General features: G+C 42.1%; 1 protein-coding gene and 1 pseudogene across 3 annotated transcripts in view; both read left to right on the plus strand.

Moving 5' to 3' along the window:
• LOC129703923 (cilia- and flagella-associated protein 46) overlaps window positions 1-12,025 on the plus strand; it is a 219,745-nt gene extending 207,720 nt beyond the window's left edge. Inside the window, exons 55-60 of one of the 3 annotated variants that reach the window (XM_055646637.1) lie at window positions 217-316; window positions 3,023-3,135; window positions 3,525-3,606; window positions 5,101-5,237; window positions 7,985-8,098; window positions 11,424-12,025. In XM_055646637.1, the coding sequence (XP_055502612.1) occupies window positions 217-316; window positions 3,023-3,135; window positions 3,525-3,606; window positions 5,101-5,237; window positions 7,985-8,098; window positions 11,424-11,542 (665 nt within the window). In that variant the 3' untranslated portion in view covers window positions 11,543-12,025. The remainder of the gene's footprint in view (window positions 1-216; window positions 317-3,022; window positions 3,136-3,524; window positions 3,607-5,100; window positions 5,238-7,984; window positions 8,099-11,423) is intronic. The other 2 variants (XM_055646638.1, XM_055646639.1) reach the window with 2 other exon arrangements.
• A 2,317-nt stretch (window positions 12,026-14,342) lies between these two features.
• On the plus strand, window positions 14,343-14,456 carry LOC129704403 (U2 spliceosomal RNA; annotated as a pseudogene).
• The last annotated feature ends 7,461 nt before the right edge of the window (window positions 14,457-21,917 follow it).

Below are 21,917 nucleotides of genomic sequence, written 5' to 3' on the forward strand. Positions count from 1 at the left end.
CATAAGTTTAAGGTGAATGGGGGGAAAATTAATAAGAACCTCAGGGGCAACATAGGATGGTGGGTGTGCAGAACAAGCTGCCAAAGGCGGTATGTTACTCATACTCATACTTGTACTCATTGTACTCGTAATTGTTGCTATTATTAATCATATATAATAACAATAGTGATGATGAAGTGAACTATGGTCATCTAATGTGTTTGTACTTTCTTCTAGGGTCCTGTCCTGTGAAGATAATGACAGAAATACTAGAAATATACAATGCACGTTTCACAGGACACTGGAGTGGGGTTTTGGGAAATAAGCATGTCCCCAGGTGGGTTGTGTTTTCATTATTTTTCAAATTTTATCAAAACTCAAACTAAATGAAGTAAAATACATAAAGGAATGCTCAATTACATCTCCATTCCTGTACTGCTGAAGCTTTTTAATCTATTTTAACTGTATTTGTCATAGTATATCAATTGCACTAAGCTAATATTTATTAAAAATGATACATGCTCATATTCAAATGAATATTCCATCAGCTAGAGCTCTGGATTATTACCTGTAGACATGAATTTGAATTCCACCCCATGCAACTTTGAAATGTATTTAAATGATTTAAATGCATGTGAAATGTAAGAGGAAAAGGACAGTATAAGTAATGATAATGATTACACCATTACACCAGTATAAAAAAGTAATTTGATTTGGTAGGGGAAGGAAACATGTCATCTCTCATCTGGTCTGTCCTATAAAATACAATAACTCAAAAACACAAGAAAATAGGAGGAGGAGACATTCAAGCCTTTCCTATAATTGAATGTGATCAAAGCTGATCTATGTTGTCCTTGATTTATCTTCTATGTTGTTTCACTACACCCCTCTAAAGGCAGTCTTAATATTGCCACTGAGCTACATTCCTGAGAACTGTTGATAAATAGAAAATGGAAAAAAACAGTGTTTGGGAGAGTGAACAGGCATGGGAATACAACCACCAGCTGACCTCACTGACTCAATGAGTTAATCAGCTCAGCATTTTCTGCTCTGCTTGGCTGTACGATAGATGTGGCTCTGGAAGGGCAGGGTGGTGAATGGTGAGGCGCGAAGGCAAACAGAAATTCCTGTTCCCACCCAGAAGAATCATGCAAGCCCACAGCAACTGGCAAATCCCTCCCAATCCGATCCACAGGTCTCCCAAATGCTCATTCACATATATGGGGTGTCCATACGTTGAGTGTTTGTAACCCAGGGAGAACCTTAATTCCATGATCTATCAAGTATGTATTCATGCCCACGTTAAATACTTCTAATGCATTCACTGCATGCCTGGAGCAGCGAACACCCTCTGCGAGTATTTCAGTTGTAAATGACCAGCCTCTTATCTTGTAGTTGTGTAACTCGTTTGAGATTCTCCCATTCCCCCTGTTTAATTCCTGTTAGGATCGTGTATAAGGTCACTCTTCAATATTCTGAAGTCCAAGGAATAGTTTTCAACCATTTAGATTCTCTTAATAGGGCAACCCTGTCCCCCCAGGAATTAACCTGGTTAAACTTCTGCGTTCAACGTTGTGTATCTATTTTCAGGTAAGGGGTCCAAAAACCTGGTATGGGAAGAACAGTATCTGCACACTCTCCTGCATGTCACACACTCTTCCGACCCAGAAGTAGATGTTGCATTTCTGTTATTCTGATATATCACATCCTTCAACTTTGTAAATATCTAATTGGAAAGTCTTTACTATGCCAACCGAAAAGGGCCATAAATACACATTGTGTACTTCCAGTGTTTGAAGACAAATATGAACTGCATGGTGCTAAGAACAAAGATCTAATCTTTGCTGCAGTGATTTTCTTCTCACTGCTGCCCTATTACAATAAGGATTTACAATTAATTAATGCTGAATTCTCAAAAAGAATTAAATGTTTCCAGTAGTATTCTGAGTAGTTTAGTTTAGTTTGGAGATACAGTGTGGAAACAGGCCATTTGGCCCGCCAAGCTCATGCCAACCAATGGTCACCCTTATCCTAGTTCTATCCTATACCCTAGGGACAATTTACAGTCGCCAATTAACCTTCCAACCTGCATGTTTTTGGAGCATCTGGAAAAAACAACACACAGTCACAGTGAGAATGTACAAAGTCCGTACAGACAGGATCAAAACCTGAGTCGCTGGCACTGTAAAGCAGCAGCTCTGCAACTGCATCGCTGTGCGATCCCTATTGAGGGGATAATGGAATGTCACAGCAGTACTGCAAGATATCATCGCTGATAGTTCATGGGTGGAGCTAAACAATAAAAAAGGCACAATCATCTTGTTTTTAGGTAGTAGGAATTGGAGCAGCAAATATGCCAAAGGATTGCTGGCAGCAGTAAGGCTAATAAGGTAATCATAGTGGGGGATTTTAACTTTTCCAATATAGGCTGGGACTGTCTTAGTGCCAAGGGCTTGGACGGAGAGGAATTTAAGAGATGTGTTAATGAATGTTTCCTCTTGCATTATGCAGAAGAGCCTACATGGGAGAGGGCAAAGCCGGGTCTACTGTTAGGAAATTGGGAAGGACAAGTGATTGAAGTGTTGGTGTGCAAACATTTTGGGACCAGCGATCATTGTTCTATTAGCTTTGAGATAGTTATGGATAAAGACAAGGGTGAAGTTGTGGATAAAAACAAGTTAAAATTCTGAATTAGGACAAGGCCAACTTTGTTGATATTAGACAGCAACTTGCTCAAGTTGATTGGCGTAGGCTGTTTGCCGGCAAAGTAGCATCCGCTAAGTGGAATGTTTTTAAAAGTGTGTAACAATAGTTCAGGGAAGCATGCTCCTGTTAGAATGGAGGGCAAAGCAGATGGGAGTAAGGAAGCTTGGATGATGAGAGGGATTGAGGTTCAGGTCAGGAAAAAGGAGGCATGCTGTTGCAATTATCGAATTACAATAGATTTCACCTTATATAGTTTTACTGTCAAATTATAATAATAATAATAATAATAATAATAATAATAATAATAATAATAATAATAATACTCTCTTTTTCATAGTCATGCAAAATGGGAAGAGTTGTTGAAAAGTTGCAGTGCATTCATCTTTTACGGAAAGGAACATTTTCTAGCAAATCTATTGGCATCAAAACTTGTTTCCATGAATTTTTCAGGTATTCTTTGGGTTCTTAAATGATGTGGTTTTAATTGAATTACTGGGTACAGATGCTGACATGGGAACATGTGATCATTCTAAAATTTCTAACTTTTACTGGTGTGATAATTATAACTTACTGGAGTGCTAATTTGCTAATATTTAAGTACAGGTACCTATGGTTGTTGTTCCATCAGGATATATTAACATATTTTCCACTTTTGACTCCTCTTTGAAGGATGAGAAAACTGTAAAATTGACTGGGTCCAACATTTCTGAATCGGAGACATTAGAAATGTAAGAGAGGATAAAAACAGCAACATGGGTATAATTAGTTGCCAATACTTGTGTAAACATTTGGTTTGTTTATTTCAAGTTTTAAAGATATTTTTTCTTATATTTGCCTAGAATGTCAGCTTGTGATTCTTCTCGATCTGGTCCAAAGTAGTGAGAGCTTCCGACGGCAGTCAATACTGGACAGGCCTAAAAGGTAATCAGGCAGAAGCATGTCTTCATCACAAAAGTAAAATATTGTATTATACTAACCAAGAGAAAGTGTGTGGGCACCAATATAACCATTGTTTGACCACCTAAAGCTGCAGGTTAGTGTAAAATTGCTTTTAGTGGGTCGTGTCAAGCTGGATTTGGCTAACCGGCTGCAGTACCCACCTGAGCCAAAGGCAAAATTAGAGTAAGGCTTGAATTGAAGCCTTTGGATGGCACAGTAGCGTAGCAGTAGAGTTGTTGCTCACAGCTCCAGAGACCCAAGTTCGATCCTGACTATGGGTGCTGTCTGTACGGAGTTAGTACATTCTCCCTTTGACCACGTGGATTTTCTCTGGTTTCCTCCCACATACCAAAGACATACAGGTTTGCAGGTTAATTGGTGTCTGTAAATTGGTGTGTAGGAGAGAACTAGTGCATGTGTGATCGCTGGTTGGCATGGGCTCAGTGGGCCAAGCGGCATGTTTCCACACTCTGAACTCAGCTAAATTAATTGTTTCTGTTAGCATTATCCGAAGCATTCTCCACAAAAAACTGCATTATAATTATTTAAAATTAAAAATAATTAAATTAATTTGAAACATACATTAACTAAAAACGTAATAAAAAATAAAAATAATTTAAAGTATTAAAAAAGAGGAATTTTATGTCAGGAATCCCATTCAAATCAGTGGGTGTTCTGATGACAAGTATGACAGATATAAGATTGCAGAGGTGGATTGCCCAAAATAGTTCTATGGTATTTTAGTACATCCGGAGTTAGTGGTTAGATCATAAATGGAGTGACACAGTGGACTGACTTCCCTAAGATTTGGACTCATGCACCTGAGAAGGGCTAAATGTTATTTGTTCCCTTCAAAAGCACTAGCCACATCTAGCAGCATTTGGCACAATGTATACGTGACGTTACTATGTTTGCTTTGTGAAATGCCAAAACTTATTTGGTTCTAAGGATTTATTGATTGACCATGGCTTGTTTCAATCTCACGATGTTAGTCTCTTTTTTTAAATACTTTTTTTTGAATTGCACCAACTTAAACATGATAATTGAAATCTCTATATGGATTGTTAATAGAATCTAACAAAATGTAGTGGGTATTTTGCTACCTGCCCATATCGTTTTGAAATTTAACATGAAATCAAGACCAGCTAGAGAATATTGTATTCTAATCTGTATTTTTGAACAGTGAAACTGAAGATTTCTCCTTTCTTTATTAAGTTTTGGAGAGATTACATTAGCAATGATCTTGTGCCAATTGATCTTGACCCATTCTCCACATTAATATTCTTAATGATCCCAGTTGACTGCAGTCGACATGCCATGCAGGCTCCCATAAATCTTTGGAGAAAACAAAGAGAGGAATATCTGGTATTGAGGGTCAAACATAGCTTAAAAATCTATTATCTAATTATACATTGGTTCATTCTTTCAGTCTAAAAGAACTTTCATAATTTTATTCTTACTTTTCTTGTTTGGAAGTGCCTTGCAGTTGTCAACAGAGGGACAAATGGATACGGTGATACTTCTGAGCCTGACTGGAGTTCGTTCCATAATGCTTAATCAGTGGCCTAGTACACTTCAAGAAAATGCTCTGAAGTTTAAGAAATTATCCAAAAGTAAGTTTATTCCAAGCCAGATCTTTGTCCACTCTCATAAACGCTTTGCACCTCTCCATAACCTCATTGCGTCCTCTTCACAGCTTACTTTTCTATTTAATTTTGTATTGACAGCAAAGATAACAACCCCACATTCGGTGCTTTCATATTACTTATAAATGGCTATGGCTATGACACTGATCCTATGGCCAATTATTGCCAACCAGGAACTAGATTTTTGCTTACTACCTGTTTATCCAGGCAATATTTTACACACACTAATATGTTACATGCTGCATCATCAGCTGTTACTTTGCACAATACCCTTTGATGCAGCACCTAATCAAATAGCTTCTGGAAGTCCAAATATAATAAATTCAACGGTATCCCTTTATCTGTAGCCCAAGTTCCAAAATTGGAACTAAATGAGTAATTCTTTCAAATAGCTGTGTAGCTGCAGATTTTTATGCCGTTCAAGAGATTACTCCCTTTAGCCGCTAAGTGGACTGCATGATTAAGGAGGATGTCGTTATATGCACGCAAGCTCTCCGTCAGAGACCTTCAGAGCTTCTTCACAGATAAATCTTCATAACACAGTCTTTTGATTAATAAATCCATATATTTGATGAAAAACAATAAGGTACATCCAAACTTCTTTCGACTCGTACACTATAATCTTCATCGAACTCCAGCTTATCGCTTTAAAGGTTAGAAAGCTCCTCGTGTATCCGTTACACTCCGCACGGTCAAAGGTGTGTGTCAAGGGTGTGGCTTCCCCATGCTGGTCCAAAACTAAACTAAAAACTAAGCTTCCGCGCAGGAAACATAGCTCCAAGCACGCCCTAAAATATGTCCTAAATCCCACCCACAATATAATGGGCAGCTTAAAATTTAAAGACACATGCCATCATTAATGACACACAAAACAAGCCAATTGGCCACTACAAGCTGGGACAGTTAAAATGTCTGAAATTCTATGTTTATATATTGAATGGTTTTGATAGTGGGCAGAATTTCCATGATGAGGTTTAAAACTATAATTAAGATAAATGTATTATCGTTCACATTCCATGAAAACAGGTATCAAATTCCTCTCTATTGTCTTAATATTTAGCCTATTTAAAATGTTCTTTAAGTCTTTACTCGTGTAGAATATCTCACATCTTGTAGAATAAATAGAATCAAAGACATTTCCTACAATAAAGTTGAAAAAACCTGCTGCTTTAAAAGTCCAGACGCAACCATGATTTGTTGCATGTAACAGAGTTTTTGTTATCGTTAACCAGTTTCCAGTCAAAAGTGGAAGTTGAAGAGCTGTCATGGTTTAAATTAATAAATAATATCATCATTGGAGACTTATTGCCTAAACTATATATATATAACACATAGTTAAGTTTCCATTTCTATATCCACATAATGCAGATTCATTTAAATTGAGGAATTAGTGGAAATATGCATGCTATACTTATATACTTCTTCCTTTATATAGTAATCAAAGTAATTATTGAGCCCATAAAGCTAACCATCACTGAGTCTGATCATAGGTCATTTGTTACTCAAACATTCAAGGATACTAGAACAAGATATTTAAGAAGGCATATGTAACACTTCTAATACTTCTAAATGATATGTTATAACATTTGATATATCTGGGCTGGAAAAAAATAATTTGAACCTTTCCTCCCTTTGAAAGGTTCCAGTTATTCTTTGGAAGCGGTGGAGGACAGGACACAAAGGACTAACAAATGATCTTTATCTGTCAACGATGGGGCTATATTAATAAACCAAGAGGCTGTTCTCATAGTCTGTTTTTGATTGCAATACTAATTTACTTTCTTAATGCAGTGGCGTAGCAGTAGAATTGCTGCCTTGCAGTGCAGAGACCCAGGTTCAATCCTGATTATGGGTGGTGTCTGTATGGAGTTTGTACGTTCTCCCTTTAATCGCGTGGGCTTTCTCTGGGTGTTCCAGTTTCCTCCCACATGCAGTTTGTAGGTTAATTGGTTTATGTAAATTGTCTCTTGTGCATAGGGTAGAACTAGTGTACTAGTGATTGTTGGTCAGCATGGACTCAGTGGGCCAAAGGGCCTGCTTCCACGCTGTATCTCTAAACTAAAAGAAGGAAGCTATTTGGTCCACTACAATCATTCCAATTCCCAATGGAGGTATAATATGTCCTGTTTTTCCCTTGCCTTATTTTGTATTTCTCCCTCTTAAGGCTCTTAACTCCCCTTGATACTTTTGTTCTTTACAAACAAGTAGGGGGCAATTTACTGTAGAGAATTAACCTAGTAGCGATTCTTTGGGATGTGAAGGAAACTGGAACAACTAGCCATGGGGAGAATGTATAAACCTTACATTTGGGGGTTTCTGCAGATACAATGCTTCCGGAGGTCGCAGGCCATGCAAAGATCATCACTTTGGCTACATTTATGTCAGTTGACCAGTGTTTGAATCAGAATCTCAGAACATTCACTCTCGTTGGTATGAAATGTCCCAGAAAAGCCTGCACTTATTGTTGACTTTTCTAGGCTCCACCTCAAGCAGTTGCTGCTTAGAACAGTATTAAAATGGAACTTCTTCCATTTATCATAATGAACAGCCTGGAGGAGAAAGTCAGTGCCATCATAGGTCATATCAGTATATTGTACTCAGGTGTGTCACTGCAACATAGCGTGCAAATGAACTGGGAGCGAGCTTTTAGTTTTAATCAATTTGGACATGGATTTACTGAATAAATTAAGAATAAAGATATTATTTTATTTCAGATTTGTTGGAATTTGGCAAATCAACTGGTCAAGTAATCCTTGAAATCGCCAAATCTGGAAGAAGCAATGCTTCTAAAAGTGATACTGAAATTTCTGTTGATCCAAGCATTAAAGGTATGTTTTATCAAAAGCATTCAATAAACATAACCACCAATGTGTGCAGTTCAATTTGTATTTGTAAGGTGATATGTGCTCTGAAGCAACAGTTAAATGCCATAATTGAAGTAGTTGAAGGGATAATCAAAAATCTTGGATAAGAAGGAGACAGTAGTGCATTTGTCACTTATAAAGCATCACCTTTACATTGGAAAAATTAATCAGTTTGTGTAATTACTTCAGTTTTGTCCAGATGTTTATCCTGAGCTTTGTGTTGCTTCCCATTTTTATGCCATTCCCATTTGTTCATTTCTCTCTCCTTCTGATGCACCCAGGTTCTTTCAACTCCCTGTCCAATTTCCCCTTTCCCCCAGCCCCATTACACTGCCAGTTTACCCTCCCCCACCTGGATACATTTGCATATCATCCTCATACCGAACCCACGGGGCCTCCTATCCCCTTCCTAATCTGCTGTCAGTTGTTGTCTCCACATTGTCTTCCAGTCTTTGCCTCTACCTCCATCCTCCTTTCCTCCACCCTGGCCCCATCTTTCCCCTCCTCACAGGTCACCTAAAACCTGCCAGCTCCCGCCTCACCTCTCCCTCACATCCCTTTACATTGGTTATCGCCCGACTACATCCTCAGTCCTGATGCTGATGTCTTGACCCAAACCATCAACTGTCACGCATTTTCTGCTGTTTTCACATTTTCAGAAAAGTGATAATTGTTTTTAATATTTGTTCCTGTATTACTCTTATTGTTTACTATTTTTCTGATTTTTAATACCTGCATGCTGTGAAATTGCACCCTTTATGTATTCAGGGGGAATACAATGAAACATATATTAAAATAAACAGTGTTTTCATTGTTGACCTTATAGTAAACCATTATATGTTTCCCTTCATCCTCAAGCTACCATTCAATACTACTTTTTTGCTTTCTGTTCTTTATCCATTATGGATCCACTCAGCTCATACACCTTTAGTGCCACGGGCTTTCAGATCTGTACACATGTTTCTCAAAATAATCATAGAAAAACCTTCAGGCAATTGCTTCAATTATAATAATGTGTATGCGGAACATTGTGATGAGTGGTCCAAGTCATGCTTCTGCTGACAATCTCCAGAATAATATTTCAGAAGAAGCAGCTCAAATTTAACATCGCACAAATAAAGTGAGTTCTCATATTCGCTCATCACTTTGATTATACATCCCAAAGATCGGCATCTGTCCCTGTTAATTTTTTCTTAAAAGATTATGACAATAGACAATAGGTGCCGGAGTAGGCCATTTGGCCCTTCAAGCTAGCACCGTCATTCAATGAGATCATGGCTGATCATCCCCAATCAGTACCCCGTCCCTGCCTTCTCCCCATATCCTCTACTCCGCTATCTTTAAGAGTTCTATCTAACTCTCTCTTGAAAGCATCCAGAGAACCTGCCTCCACTGCCCTCTGAGGCAGAGAATTCCAGACTCACCACTCTCTGTGAGAAAAAGAATGTCCTCGTCTCCGTTCTAAATGGCTTAATCCTTATTCTTAAACTGTGGCCCCTGGACTCCCCCAACATCGGGAACATGTTTCCTGCCTCTAGCGTGTCCAAGCCCTTAACAATCTTATATGTTTCAATGAAATACCCTCTCATCCTTCTAAGCTCCAGAGTGTACTAGCCCAGCTGCTCCATTCTCTCAGCATATGACAGTCCCACCATCCCGGGAATTAACCTTGTAAACCTACGCTGTGCTCCCTCAATAGCAAGAATGCCCTTCCTCAAATTAGGGGACCAAAACTACACACAATACTCCAGGTGTGGTCTCACTAGGGCTCTGCACAACTGCAGAAGGACCTCTTTGCTCCTATATTCGATTCCTCATGTTATAAAGGCCAACATGCCATTCACTTTCTTCACTGCCTGCTGTACCTGCATGCTTACCTGCATGCTTACTTTCATAGACTGATGTACAAGGACCCCCCCCAGATCCCATTGTACTTCCCCCTTTCCCAACTTGATGGCATTTAGATAGTAATCTGCCTTCATGTTTTTGCTATCAAAGTGGATAACCTCACATTTATCTGCATTAAACTTCATCTGCCATGCATCTGCCCACTCACTCACCCTGCATTCTCATAGCATCCTCCTCACAGTTCACACTGCCACCGAGCTTTGTGTCATCTGCAAATTTGCTAATGTTAATTTGAATCCCTTCATCCAAATCATTGATGTATATTGTAAATAACTGCGGTCCCAGCACCGAACCTTGCGGTACCCCACTAGTCACTGCCTGCCATTCTGAAAGAGACCCATTAATCCCTACTGTTTGTTTCCTGTCTGCCAACCACTTCTCTATCCATGTCAGCACTCTACCCCCAATACCATGTGCCCTAATTTTGCCCACTAATCTCCTATGTGGGACCTTATAAAATGCTATGTGGGACCTTATCAAATTAACTTTAGTTTCTCTCACTGTTGATATTGCCTGAGCTGCAAAATATTTTCAACAACTTATTCTTTTTTTGCAGATTTCTAGAAATTGCCTTGCAGTATTTTGCTTTTGAGTAAATGGTCAAAATAAGAGAAAAACTATTAAACAAAATATTTTGGTTCCATTTCCGCAATCTTTCTTCTCTCTCACCATAGCCTTCAACCAGCTGCTCCTCCAAAGTACTTTAAATAGATATATTTTTGAGAATAGCAATGGCAAGCATTTTATTCACCATCCTTAATTGCTCTTGAGAAGATATTGAAAGCCTGTGTTCTTGAATTGCAGCAGAACCTCTAGTGAAGGTATCCCCATAAGCAGTGAGTTCCAGGATATAGATTTTGTTGGTCCATAGGAAAAACATTTTTTTTTTAATTTAGTGCCAGTATTTTGTACTAGTTTATCTCCCAATATGGCAGTAATCACCATCTGAAGTTAATCCAGGTCACAGGGACGCCGAGAGAACACTAGCTTCTAGTGTAGGGAATCTCTTTGTTTTACAACTGCTTCTTCCCCATCTGCTGTTGAGTTTGTTATTATCAGTGGTCTTTCAAGTAAGACAAAATTACCCAGAAGTGAAGGGGTCCACTGATTCAGCCGTGTTGGCAATTCTGCACTGGAATCTGAAAGAAAAGCAATTATAATTTAGGATTGTCATTCATTTGCTGTTGGCTTGCAGTAATAGCAAAGTTCTAACTCTAGCATGGTGTTTGGTATCCCATGGTAATATGTTTTACTTACTTGATCCAAACATGATCCACATCTATTTTTACATGTGTATAGGACATATTTGTTTCATTTAAGTTGTACCTGTACTCAATTATCTTTTAACAAAAACATTTTTTGCTACTTGATGGTTCTCTAGGTTCTGCATCTAAACATTTTAAAGATGAGGCAAGAAAGCATTACCAAGAAGAACGTATGACTCAGGAAAGTGCTTTTAATTTCATACTTTATGGACTGCCAAATCTTATTGTCACCTGAGTCATTGTAAACCAAATATAAATTGTTTACATATATGTTACTGTAAATCTTTGGGAATTAATTGTTAGAAATCCAGAATCTAAATAATTATTGTTTTTCATTTAAAAAATATTTTGAGTAGATTAATAGTTTTAATTAAACATTTTTTTAAATACTGTTATGTGATTGGAATGTTCATATTCAATCACTAATTGATTTCACATTTTGATTATTTCAACTGTTTTGGCAAATTTTGGGCTAAATTTTCTGGTAAATGAAACGTTTAAAACCCTTTTCTTCAGCAGTTTGAAGCAATAGTAACAATGCTGGCAGGAATCTTGTAATGATAACCATATTGATATTCCTTGTTTGTCATCCAGATTATTGTGATTAAAAAAGGATATGAGGATTACTAAAATGTGTACGCCTTGTAGTTTTCTTTCCAAAGCCAGTGAACTATATGCATTTACCCTTCCGCCCAACTTGTCTACAATGGCCAACGTCCCAGCTACACTAGTCCCACTGCCCACGTTGGGTCCATATCCCTCCAAACCTATCCTATCCATGTCCTTGTCTAACTGTTTCTTAAACGTTGGGATAGTCCCAGCCTCAACTACCTCCTTTGGTAGCTTGTTCCATACACCCACCATCCTTTGTGTGAAAAGGTTACCCCTCAGGTTCCTATTAAATCTTTTCCCCTTCACCTTAAACCTATGTCCTCTGGTCCTCGATTCATCTACACTGGGCAAGAGACTCTGTGCATTTACCTGACCTATTCCTCTCATGATTTTATACACCTCTATAAGATCAGCCCTCATCCTCCTGCGCTCCAAGGAATAGAGTCCCAGTCTACTCAACCACTCCCAAAAGCTCAGACCCTCTAGTCATGGCAAGATCCTTGTAAATCTTCTCTGTACTCTTTCCAGCTTGACAACATATTTCCTATAATATGGTGCCCAGACTATAAGATTGTGTTTCCATGACTACAAGCAAGACTACATTTTGAATCAGTTTGAGGATGGGTTCCAGCCAGAAACACTACCAATCTATTCTCTCCACAGATGCTGCCTAACATGCTGAGTTCCTCTAACACTTTGTGTTCTGCTTAAGATTCCAGCATCTGCTGTTCCTTGCGTCTCCATGAATTCAGTTAGTTGCTTAAAGAAGCAAAGAAGGATTAATTAAATATGAGTTTCCTTAACAGTTAGCAGAATCAATGTCCAGTAATTCAATACTTTAAAAGTACTTAGTAGGCCCTGAGTAATATTTGTAAGCATACACATATTATGTAAAGTTAGTTTTTATTGCTAATTTAAAGGCCAAGTTTTTAACTTAACTACATCATTTTGAGTATCAGAACAGGAGAAAATTGCAGGAATGTAAACCTGTGGAATATGGAAAAAAAACATTGATTGGAATGTTTATTCTGAAAATCTTTATGATGAAGGGTTTTCAAAAAAAGTAATCAACTAGATTACTTTCACCTTATTTTGTATTTAATTTACAACAACAGTTTTATGGCACCCATCATCATATTGTAATTTCTTGCCAAGATTAATTATTCAGTTACTCTTTGAAATAGTTGAAACTATTGATGCAACCTCAAGTGTTACCCATATTAATGCTCAGAAATATTTGACAATAATATTGGCATTAACTACTACATTTTACTTCGGAGTCACGTGAGTGACTTCGTGAAGAACCCGTTTCCAACGCATGCGTGTCATATCCCTACACGCATTGCAACGAGTCACACAGGGGGGAACGACGTTCCCCAAGCGGGAGAATTTGAAAGTCGGGAACAGCAGGTAAGAGACTCTGCGTTCCTTTTTTCTACTTACCTTTTAGGTGGAGACATGGACCTGATCCATGAAGGCTGCGGAAAGCTGGCGGGGAGACCCGCGGAGTGCGAGCAGCCGGCAGGAGCAGCAACGGCACCAGTTTCCTGGAGGGGAAAAACCTGTGCCCGACTTCGCTCCCGCACCGGCAAAATTCACTTCTCGGCCGGGCGGGAAGCAAAGCAAAGAGGTCCCGTATGCCAGTCTCAAGCGAGACTGGCTTGGAGCAGTCGCTAGCGGCCAGCGCCGAGGCTGCAGGACAGAGAGCAGGGACCAGCGCTGTAAGTACTGGAAACGCTCGGCGAGTGCAGTGGCACTAATGGAGCAAAGGAACTGGGGACGTTCGGGCCGAAAACCTTCTTCAAACGGTAAGCACCGGGTTTGGTCCAAGGGGTCCCTAGGAACAGCCGGGTTTTACCGACTGCGGAACTGCCGCGAAGGACCAGCCCCGTGAACACCGGGGTCGGTCCGAGCGGCTCAAACCCGACACGCAGGGAACGACGTTCACCAGCGGGAGAATTGAAAGTCGGGAACAGCAGGTAAGAGACTCTGCGTTCCTTCCACTTACCCTTTAGGTGCAGACATGGACCGGGTCCATGTAAGCTGCAGAAAGCCGGCGGGAGAACCGCGGAGTGCAGGCAGCCGGCAGGAGAGCAACAACGGCAGTCGGCAGCGGCAGGAGCAGCGGCAGCAGCAGCGGCAGGAGCAGCAGCGGCAGCCGGCAGCAGCAGGAGCAGCAACGGCACATCGATTCCCGGAGAGTGAAAACACCTGTGCCCGACTTCGCTCCCGCACCAGGGGGAAAATTCATTTCTCGGCCAGTATGCCAGTCTCGCTTTGGAAGCGAGTCTGGTTTGAAGCAGCGCTACCGGCCAGTGCTGAGGCCAAGGACATTGCAGTGGAGTTGACTGGCTGCAATCGACCGCGAGGGACCAGTACTGTGAGTACCGGGGTCGGTCCCAGCGGGTTTTTTAGTTACAGATATCGCTTCTTGGCCTTTTGGCTAAGATCAAGTATAGTATCTGTTTATTATCAGTTTTAATATCTTATACGTCCCTTATCTAAGGACCATATAAGCAGGAGTGCCCAGAACTAAGGGCATTGGAGTAGGGTTGACCGACTGCAACGACCGCGAGGGACCAGTACCGTGAGTACCGGGGTCGGTCCCAGCGGTCTGAGATAAACGAGCAGCCAGGAGCGCTGAGAGCGTTGGAGCCGGGTTAAAGAAATGGGCTAGATGGAATCAGCTGTGCCAGATGTCCTCCACACCGGCCATATCCACTCCACGGAAGGAAGGACAAAGCTGGAGAAGGAGGACCGTGGAGCAGCGGGCAGCCAGCAGCAGCCAGCGGCACTTGGATCACCCGTAGTGGGATCAGCTGTGCCCGATGTCGGCCCCACACCAGCCAAATCCATGCGGCCGAGCGGTAAGGCTAGACACAAAACAAACAAGGTCGTGGACTCAGAAGGGTCCGACTTTGCACAACCGCCGGCGGCCAGCGCCCGAGAGCGCTGGAGCGGGAAGAAGCGGTGTATGGAGCCTTGCTCCAACGTGATAAACCCACAGCAGTACCTCTTTGAGGGCTGCACACTGCTTCTACCCCATCAAAGGGGAGCACTGAGGGTCAGTTCTGGGCTGACCTGCAAGAGGGGTCCGCAGAACAAAAGACAAGTGGGCAGGAGGTAAGCCCCACATGGGTACCCCGTGCGGGACCCCTAGAGATCTCTAACTCTATAAAAAAGAGTAGGCAGGACCCTGATGGGCCAGAGCCTGGTAATACAGCATCCCATGATCCTAACACAGCAGGGACTCTGCTGGACATGGTGGCTGATTACTTTAACCAAGTCAAACATGGGTAGACTTGGATCCAGAATGGCAATAGTATTACTATATGTCTGGCCACAAACTCCGACAAGAAATATTTACAGAGACTGGCCAGACATCTGCCACCTGGCAACGGTGAGGCATTACAGGTGCCCAGTGTAAACCATTGCATTTGGCAGCATATGGGGATGAACATCAGGAACCAGGACCTCAAGATCCAGAAAACCTTAAAGGGATTGACGGAAGGCATCATAGCATACACCCGCACCCTGGACTAAACGGAGGTAACCAAAGACCATCAAGACGCACTAGCTCTGTTTAGTAATATGCAATATGAGCTGAACTACATGTGGAAGGCTGCCATTCAGCCAGCACTGGACCCCTAAAATGCTACCATTTGCAAACAAAGAACCATGGGTGGACGAAGCAAGACACTGGGGCTCATCAAGGCCAGCGCAAGGGCCTATTTTGGAGCACGATACCAGCCACATGCAAGGCCATAAAAAATGTGGCTCATACCAGTGGCAGTGCCAGAAATCAATATAACCCGCAGTAGCCTTTTTAGGGTATGGCCAGGGCGGCCACCCTGGAAGATGCGGAAACCTTAACCTCCCACACAACCCCGAACAAGAGATATCAAGCCAGAACCCCTTTTCAAAAAACCAAGGAAATAACACAACCACCGGTAACCATGGAGGTAGGTGGGTGTGGTTTCTTCTGTTAAAAAGGGACCCATGATGGTGGGGGAGGGGAGGTTGCAACACTACAGTTATGTATGGTATAAAATCACTACAGATTTGTATAATCTCAGCAGTATTCAGGGTTATCTGATAGAATTTACTCATCCCAATAACCCCAGTACAACATACACCAGAAGGGCATTTTGTCCTTACATAAACCAAACAATCTAAAGCCCACATGGTGCTACAAAAATTGCACACAAAAGGTGTGATTGAGCATAATTTTCATGGAACATTAGAATTTGTATCAAACATATTTATTAAAGATAAAATAGATGGGGGTTGCAGGATTATCATTGACCTTTCAACCCTAAACACATTCGTTCAAGATGTTCATTTTAAGATGGATACTCTTATTACTGATAAAGACTTGGTGTCAGCTGGGTTTTTCTATATGGCAGGCATTGACTCAAAAGAGGGGGAACGTTGGCAATATAGAGCTTACCAAAGGGGCAAACATCAGCCCCAATATTATTTACTAAAATTCTAAAACCAGCTTGGCATTGTTATGTAAACAAAGCCATAGGGTGATGTATTTCCCCCGTTCTGCCCCATCAATGGGGTACTAGGGAAAATTCAACTAGACTCGGCATCTGGGATTCTCATAGTACCCGACTGGCCTACTCAATCATGGTATTAGGTCATACAGGGGATGGTGTTAGAACCATGTTCCCTCATGAACATAGCCAAATTTATTAATTCATCCAGTGACTGGGGGCAGTCATCCATGCCATAAGACTATGGATTTGTTGATTTGTAGAGTCTGAAAGACCCACTACACGGCATGGGGCTGTCAGACAGGACGATGAATCTCATCTCATCTGCACTAAGACTGTCAACACGGAAGCAGTACCTTGGACACATCAAGAAATGGGGCATATACTGCTTGGACAACAACCTCGACCAAAAGGCCAAGAACATTCTGGCCGTATTGGAATTTTAACAAGCCTCCATTATGATAATCGATGGAGCTACAGTGCCATTAATAGTGCCAGAAGTGCACTTTCCAATTACCTATCACAAGGAACGGAGCGGCACACGGTGGGAACGCACCCCCTGGTAACAAAACTCATGAGGGGCATATTCAATGGTAATCCCCCTAAAACCAGGTACTCCGAAATCTGGGACGTGGGTGTCGTTCTAAACATGCTCAGGAGCTGGTAGCCCATAACAGCATTGTCACTTCAGTAACGGACCATGAACATGGTTATGCTCATGGCGGTAGTTACCGCACAACGAGTCCAGCCATTAAGCAAACTGAGCCTGGACTCCCTGATCATCTCACCCGAGAAACTGGTGTTTGTCATACAGGATTTAATAAAAGAAAACAGACCAGGTTCATCGGGTCAAGTGTTTGAATTTATGGTATACCCATATGACGAACGACTGTGTATAGCAAGACACATCCAACTATACATAGAATATACTAAGAGCATTCGAGGTCAGAGAATGGCGTTGTTAATCTCTTACAAGAAACCGCACAAAAGGGTCACGACCCAAACTATATCAAGGTGGCTCAAATATGTCCTAAAGATGGCAGGAATAGACACTAATGTTTTTAACTCTCATTCCACCAGGGCTGCAGCAACATCCGCAGCAAAAATTCTAGAGGTACCCACAGACCAAATCCTCAGAATGACAGGATGGTCATCCGAAAGGTTTTTCCAAAGGTTTTATAATAAACCAGTTATATTTTGGAGCCATCATCGTGTTCGGAAACCATTTTACGTTCAACAATATAATTTGCCCGAAAGGTTACAGGGCTATGATTGTCAATTTAAAAAATTTATATATTTTTTCGTTATACCAAACAACTCTTTGTATAAGTGTGTTTTAAAATTGCTAATGATGCTCTCTCCCAATACCCAAGGCAGTTGTGAAGCATGGACTCGTTCCACGGCATGAGGTCACAGAGCTTTGAAATCTTCACGAAGTCACTCACGTGACTCCGAAGTAAAATAGTAGGATTAAACGAGAACTTACCAGTTTGAAGTTTGATCTGTATTTTATGAGGAGGAACGTTGAGGGAATACGTGCCCTCCGCTCCCACCCTCTTATGATCATATCAAAAACAGGTATCTCTTTGATAATCTTACTATGTTAGATCATTATAGGTTCTGTGACCTCACACCGCTGCTTTGAAGAATGACACGCATGCGTTGGAAGCGGGTTCTTCACGCATTCCCTCAACGTTCCTCCTCATAAAATACAGATCAAACTTCAAACTGGTAAGTTCTCGTTTAATCCTACTATTTGTTATAACATTAATGCCTTTGTATGAGATTTGTGTCAATTTTTGTTCAAAGACGTCAGTCTTCTGAGAACCACTGTTAAGTTTGGTATTGCGGAGAAATCGTCCAAACAGATTGTTGTTTTAAATACTGGGTTTCTCTGGCTAGTGACTAGATTCTCTCTGCTGGAGATTGCCAAATCATTGCCGAGCACTTGTGTGCCATGAATATTACACCATTTATCAGCCACGCTTAAATGTGTCTCGGTCTTGCTATAGACACAAAACGCTGGAGTAACTCAGCGGGCCAGGTAGCACCTCTGGAAAGAAGGAATGGGTGACATTACAGGTCGAGACCCTTCTTCGGGTCTTGCTAAATGCAGAGGGTTTGTCACTACAATGGAAAACTATCCTATCAACAACCATTGCCACTTTGAGCTTGTGAGAGGAAAGATTGCTGATGAAGCAACTGAATGTGATTTGGTTGAGAATAATGCCCTAATGCATTCCTGCAAGGTTGCCCAAGGCTTGGATGAATGGCTTCCAAAGAATTATAGTATTTTCTATGTGGTACACAATTCCAATCAGATGATCAGATTCCCATAGATTATTATTAACTTGAACTTTACTTAGATTCCTTGATGAAGTTAAATAACACCTTTAACTGCTATCAAGGGTAGACACTCTCATCTCACCATTTTTAGTTCAAGTTTTTCCAGGTTATTTTTCAGAATGGGTATCAGTGGCTAGGCTGAAATGCGTTCACCGTTCATTATTACTTTTGAGAAAGTTGTGATGAGTCACATTCTTGAACTACAATACTCATGTCAATGCTATTTCAAGAGTATGGTTGTGTGGGGAATTGCATGGATTAATCCAGTAACAATAATGGAACAACAATATACCTCTATCAAATGATAACACTAGGAACTGTAGATGCTGGAATCTTGCGTGGAACACAGTGCTGGAGTAACTCAGTTGGTTACAGCAGATAGCATATGGATAGGCGATGATTTGGGTTGTGACCTTTCTTCAGCCTGAAGAAGGGTTCATGCCCTCCAAAGTTGATATCTGACCCACTTTATTATCTACTTCTATCAGATGATGTGTCTTACATGAGAACTTCAAGAAATAATGTTCCCATTTGCCTTACAATGTGGAAACAGGCCCTTCAGCCCACCAAGTCCACACCGACCATCGATCACACATTCACATTAGTTGCATATTTTGCATCCACTCCCTACACACTAAGGGCGATTTATAGAGGCAAATTAGCCTTCAAACCCGCACATCTTTAGGATGCGGGAGGAAACCCATGCAGTCATAGGAAGAAAGTGCAAACTCCACACACACACACAGCACCTGAGGTCAGGATTGAACCTGGGTCTCTGCGCTGTGAGTCAACAGCTCAATCTGCAGTGCCACTGTACTGTCCACTCACTGATGAAAAATCACTTTCTGGGATCATAGCAGTGGCATTAAAAATAATTAAAAAGTACACAATGAAACCACATTTGTCAACTCATTTATATTTATAATGATTCATTTTGTTAATCATAAATTGTTTTGCTCGACAGTGAGCCTTTATTTATGGCAGAAATAGTCTCTATTCCTACATTTATCACATTTAATTTCTCAACTTTCCTACATAAAAAACAAATAAAAAATAAAAAATACTGCAACGCTGAATATCTATACATAACTAAAACTCTGATCTTGTGCTCTTCCGGTTTGCGTATATTTTCTCTTTGCGCAAAAACGGTACGCGATAACGCTACGATTTGTCGCCACGTTACCCACCATTCTCCTGTGCTCAAGTGCACCATTTTGTTCCTTTCGATGGTATAGTTTCAAAGTTATTAAGGTTTGAAAATCTTAACAACCACGTATGTGCAGATTGGTCTGTTCTCCTGTGAGTGACCGGCATGCAGTTTGGTCTCCTGTCCTGTCGTTCACCGGCGTCGCCCGCCTCGCCCAGCATTGCCCGCCGTTGCACGGCCACAGCCACACCGCCAGTCGGATGGATGTGGCCAGAGGGGACGGCCACGGGCCAGAGCCACTGCAGCCCATAGCTAGAGCCACCGCGGACCACAGCCAGAGCCGCCATGGGCCAGCACCAGAGCAGCCGCGGGACAGAGCCAGAGCAGCCGTGGGCCAGAGCCAGAGCCTCCGCGGGCCACAGCCGCAACCGCCGCTGCTCCGGGGGAAAGGAGCGGCAACCTTGAGATACTGGGGAAATGGAGATGGGGGAAAGTGGGAGAGGTGATGAGAGAGAGAGTGGGGGAGAAGGGGGAATACAGGGAGAGGAGGGGGGGGGGGGAGGGAGTGGGGAATACCTGGGGATGTTAGGAGAGAGAATGGAGGGATTGAGGGAGGGGGGGGTAGGGAGGGAGAGGGGGAAGTGGGAGAGGTGAGGATGGAGAGTGGGGGAGGAGGGGGAATAGAGGGAGAGGAGTAGGGGAGGTAGGGAGTAAGGAATAGAGGGAGACAAGGGCAGTGGGGGGGGTGAGGAGGGATAGTGGGGGAGAAGAGGGGGAGGAGAGGAGTGGGGGAGGGGGGGAGGGTAGAGGGATAGGTGGCTAGAGCGGGGAGAGGAAATATGGAGGGAAGGAGGGAGTTACTGAGAGTGGGGGAAAGGAGAGGGAGGGAGAGGTGAGAGTGGAGCATGCAAGGAGGGAAAGGAGCGGCACCCTCGAGCTCCTGGGGAGGCGAGGAGGGAGTGTGGGGGGATTGAAGGAGGTGGTCGAGTCAGAGAGGGGTGAAAGTGGGGGAGGTAACGAGGGAGAGTGGAGGGGAGGGGGAATAGAGGGGGAGGAGTGGGGGAGGTAGGGAGTTGAGAATAGAGGGGAGGGCAGTGGCAAAGGAGAGTTTGTAAGGGATGGGGGAGGTTAGGAGTGGGGGATAGAGGGAAAGGAGGGGGGTAGGGAGAGGAGGGGGGTTTTGGCGAGAGGGAGGGTGTGACTGAGGGTAGGGGAAAGAAGAGGGAGGAGGAGGGGAGGTAGTGCTGGGGGATGAGGGTAAATGAGCCGCTTCTGCGCAGTTGGGAGCTATGGGTAAGTGGTGGAATATTGCGTTGTGGGAACGGTTTGCGTTGGGGAATGGGTGAGTGGTGGAAAATTGCGTTGGGGAACCAGGCCTCCAGTGTGACAGAGACCTATTCCCACTTAGTTTAGTATGAAATAAAACAGGAAACACTCAGCAGGATAAGCAGCAAGTATGGAAAGAGAAACAATTAATATTTTGGATTAAACATTATTTGTCAGACTTATTTTTTGGTGTTGTGCTGGTCTCCAGCAGCTCCTTACTATATGTTCTGTGTATGGTGTGGAACATGACATTAAATATAATGCTAGTAAGAGTGCTGTTATGGTCTGTAGAACCAAAGAGGATAAATGCCTAAAATATCATGTTTTTAAATTGTCTGACAACAATCTTAGTGTCTGTAATAAGGTAAAATATCTAGGGCATATTATTACAGAACAAATGACAGACGATGAGGATATTTATAGGCAACGACGCATGCTGTATGTACAGGCGAATATCCTCTTGCGTAAATTTGGTGCGTGTGCAGATGTGGTGAAGATGTCGCTATTTAGAGCATACTGCACACCACTCTACACTGCGCACCTGTGGTCGAACTATTTAAAGACAAGTATGCAGAGACTAAAGGTGGTTTATAACGATGCCATGAGAACACTGCTAAGGCAACCTAGATGGTGTAGTGCCAGTAATATGTTTATGGCTGCAGGAGTCAGTACTTTAG

This window comes from Leucoraja erinacea, chromosome 15, assembly GCF_028641065.1.
Source record: "Leucoraja erinacea ecotype New England chromosome 15, Leri_hhj_1, whole genome shotgun sequence".
NCBI classification, from domain to species: domain Eukaryota; kingdom Metazoa; phylum Chordata; class Chondrichthyes; order Rajiformes; family Rajidae; genus Leucoraja; species Leucoraja erinaceus.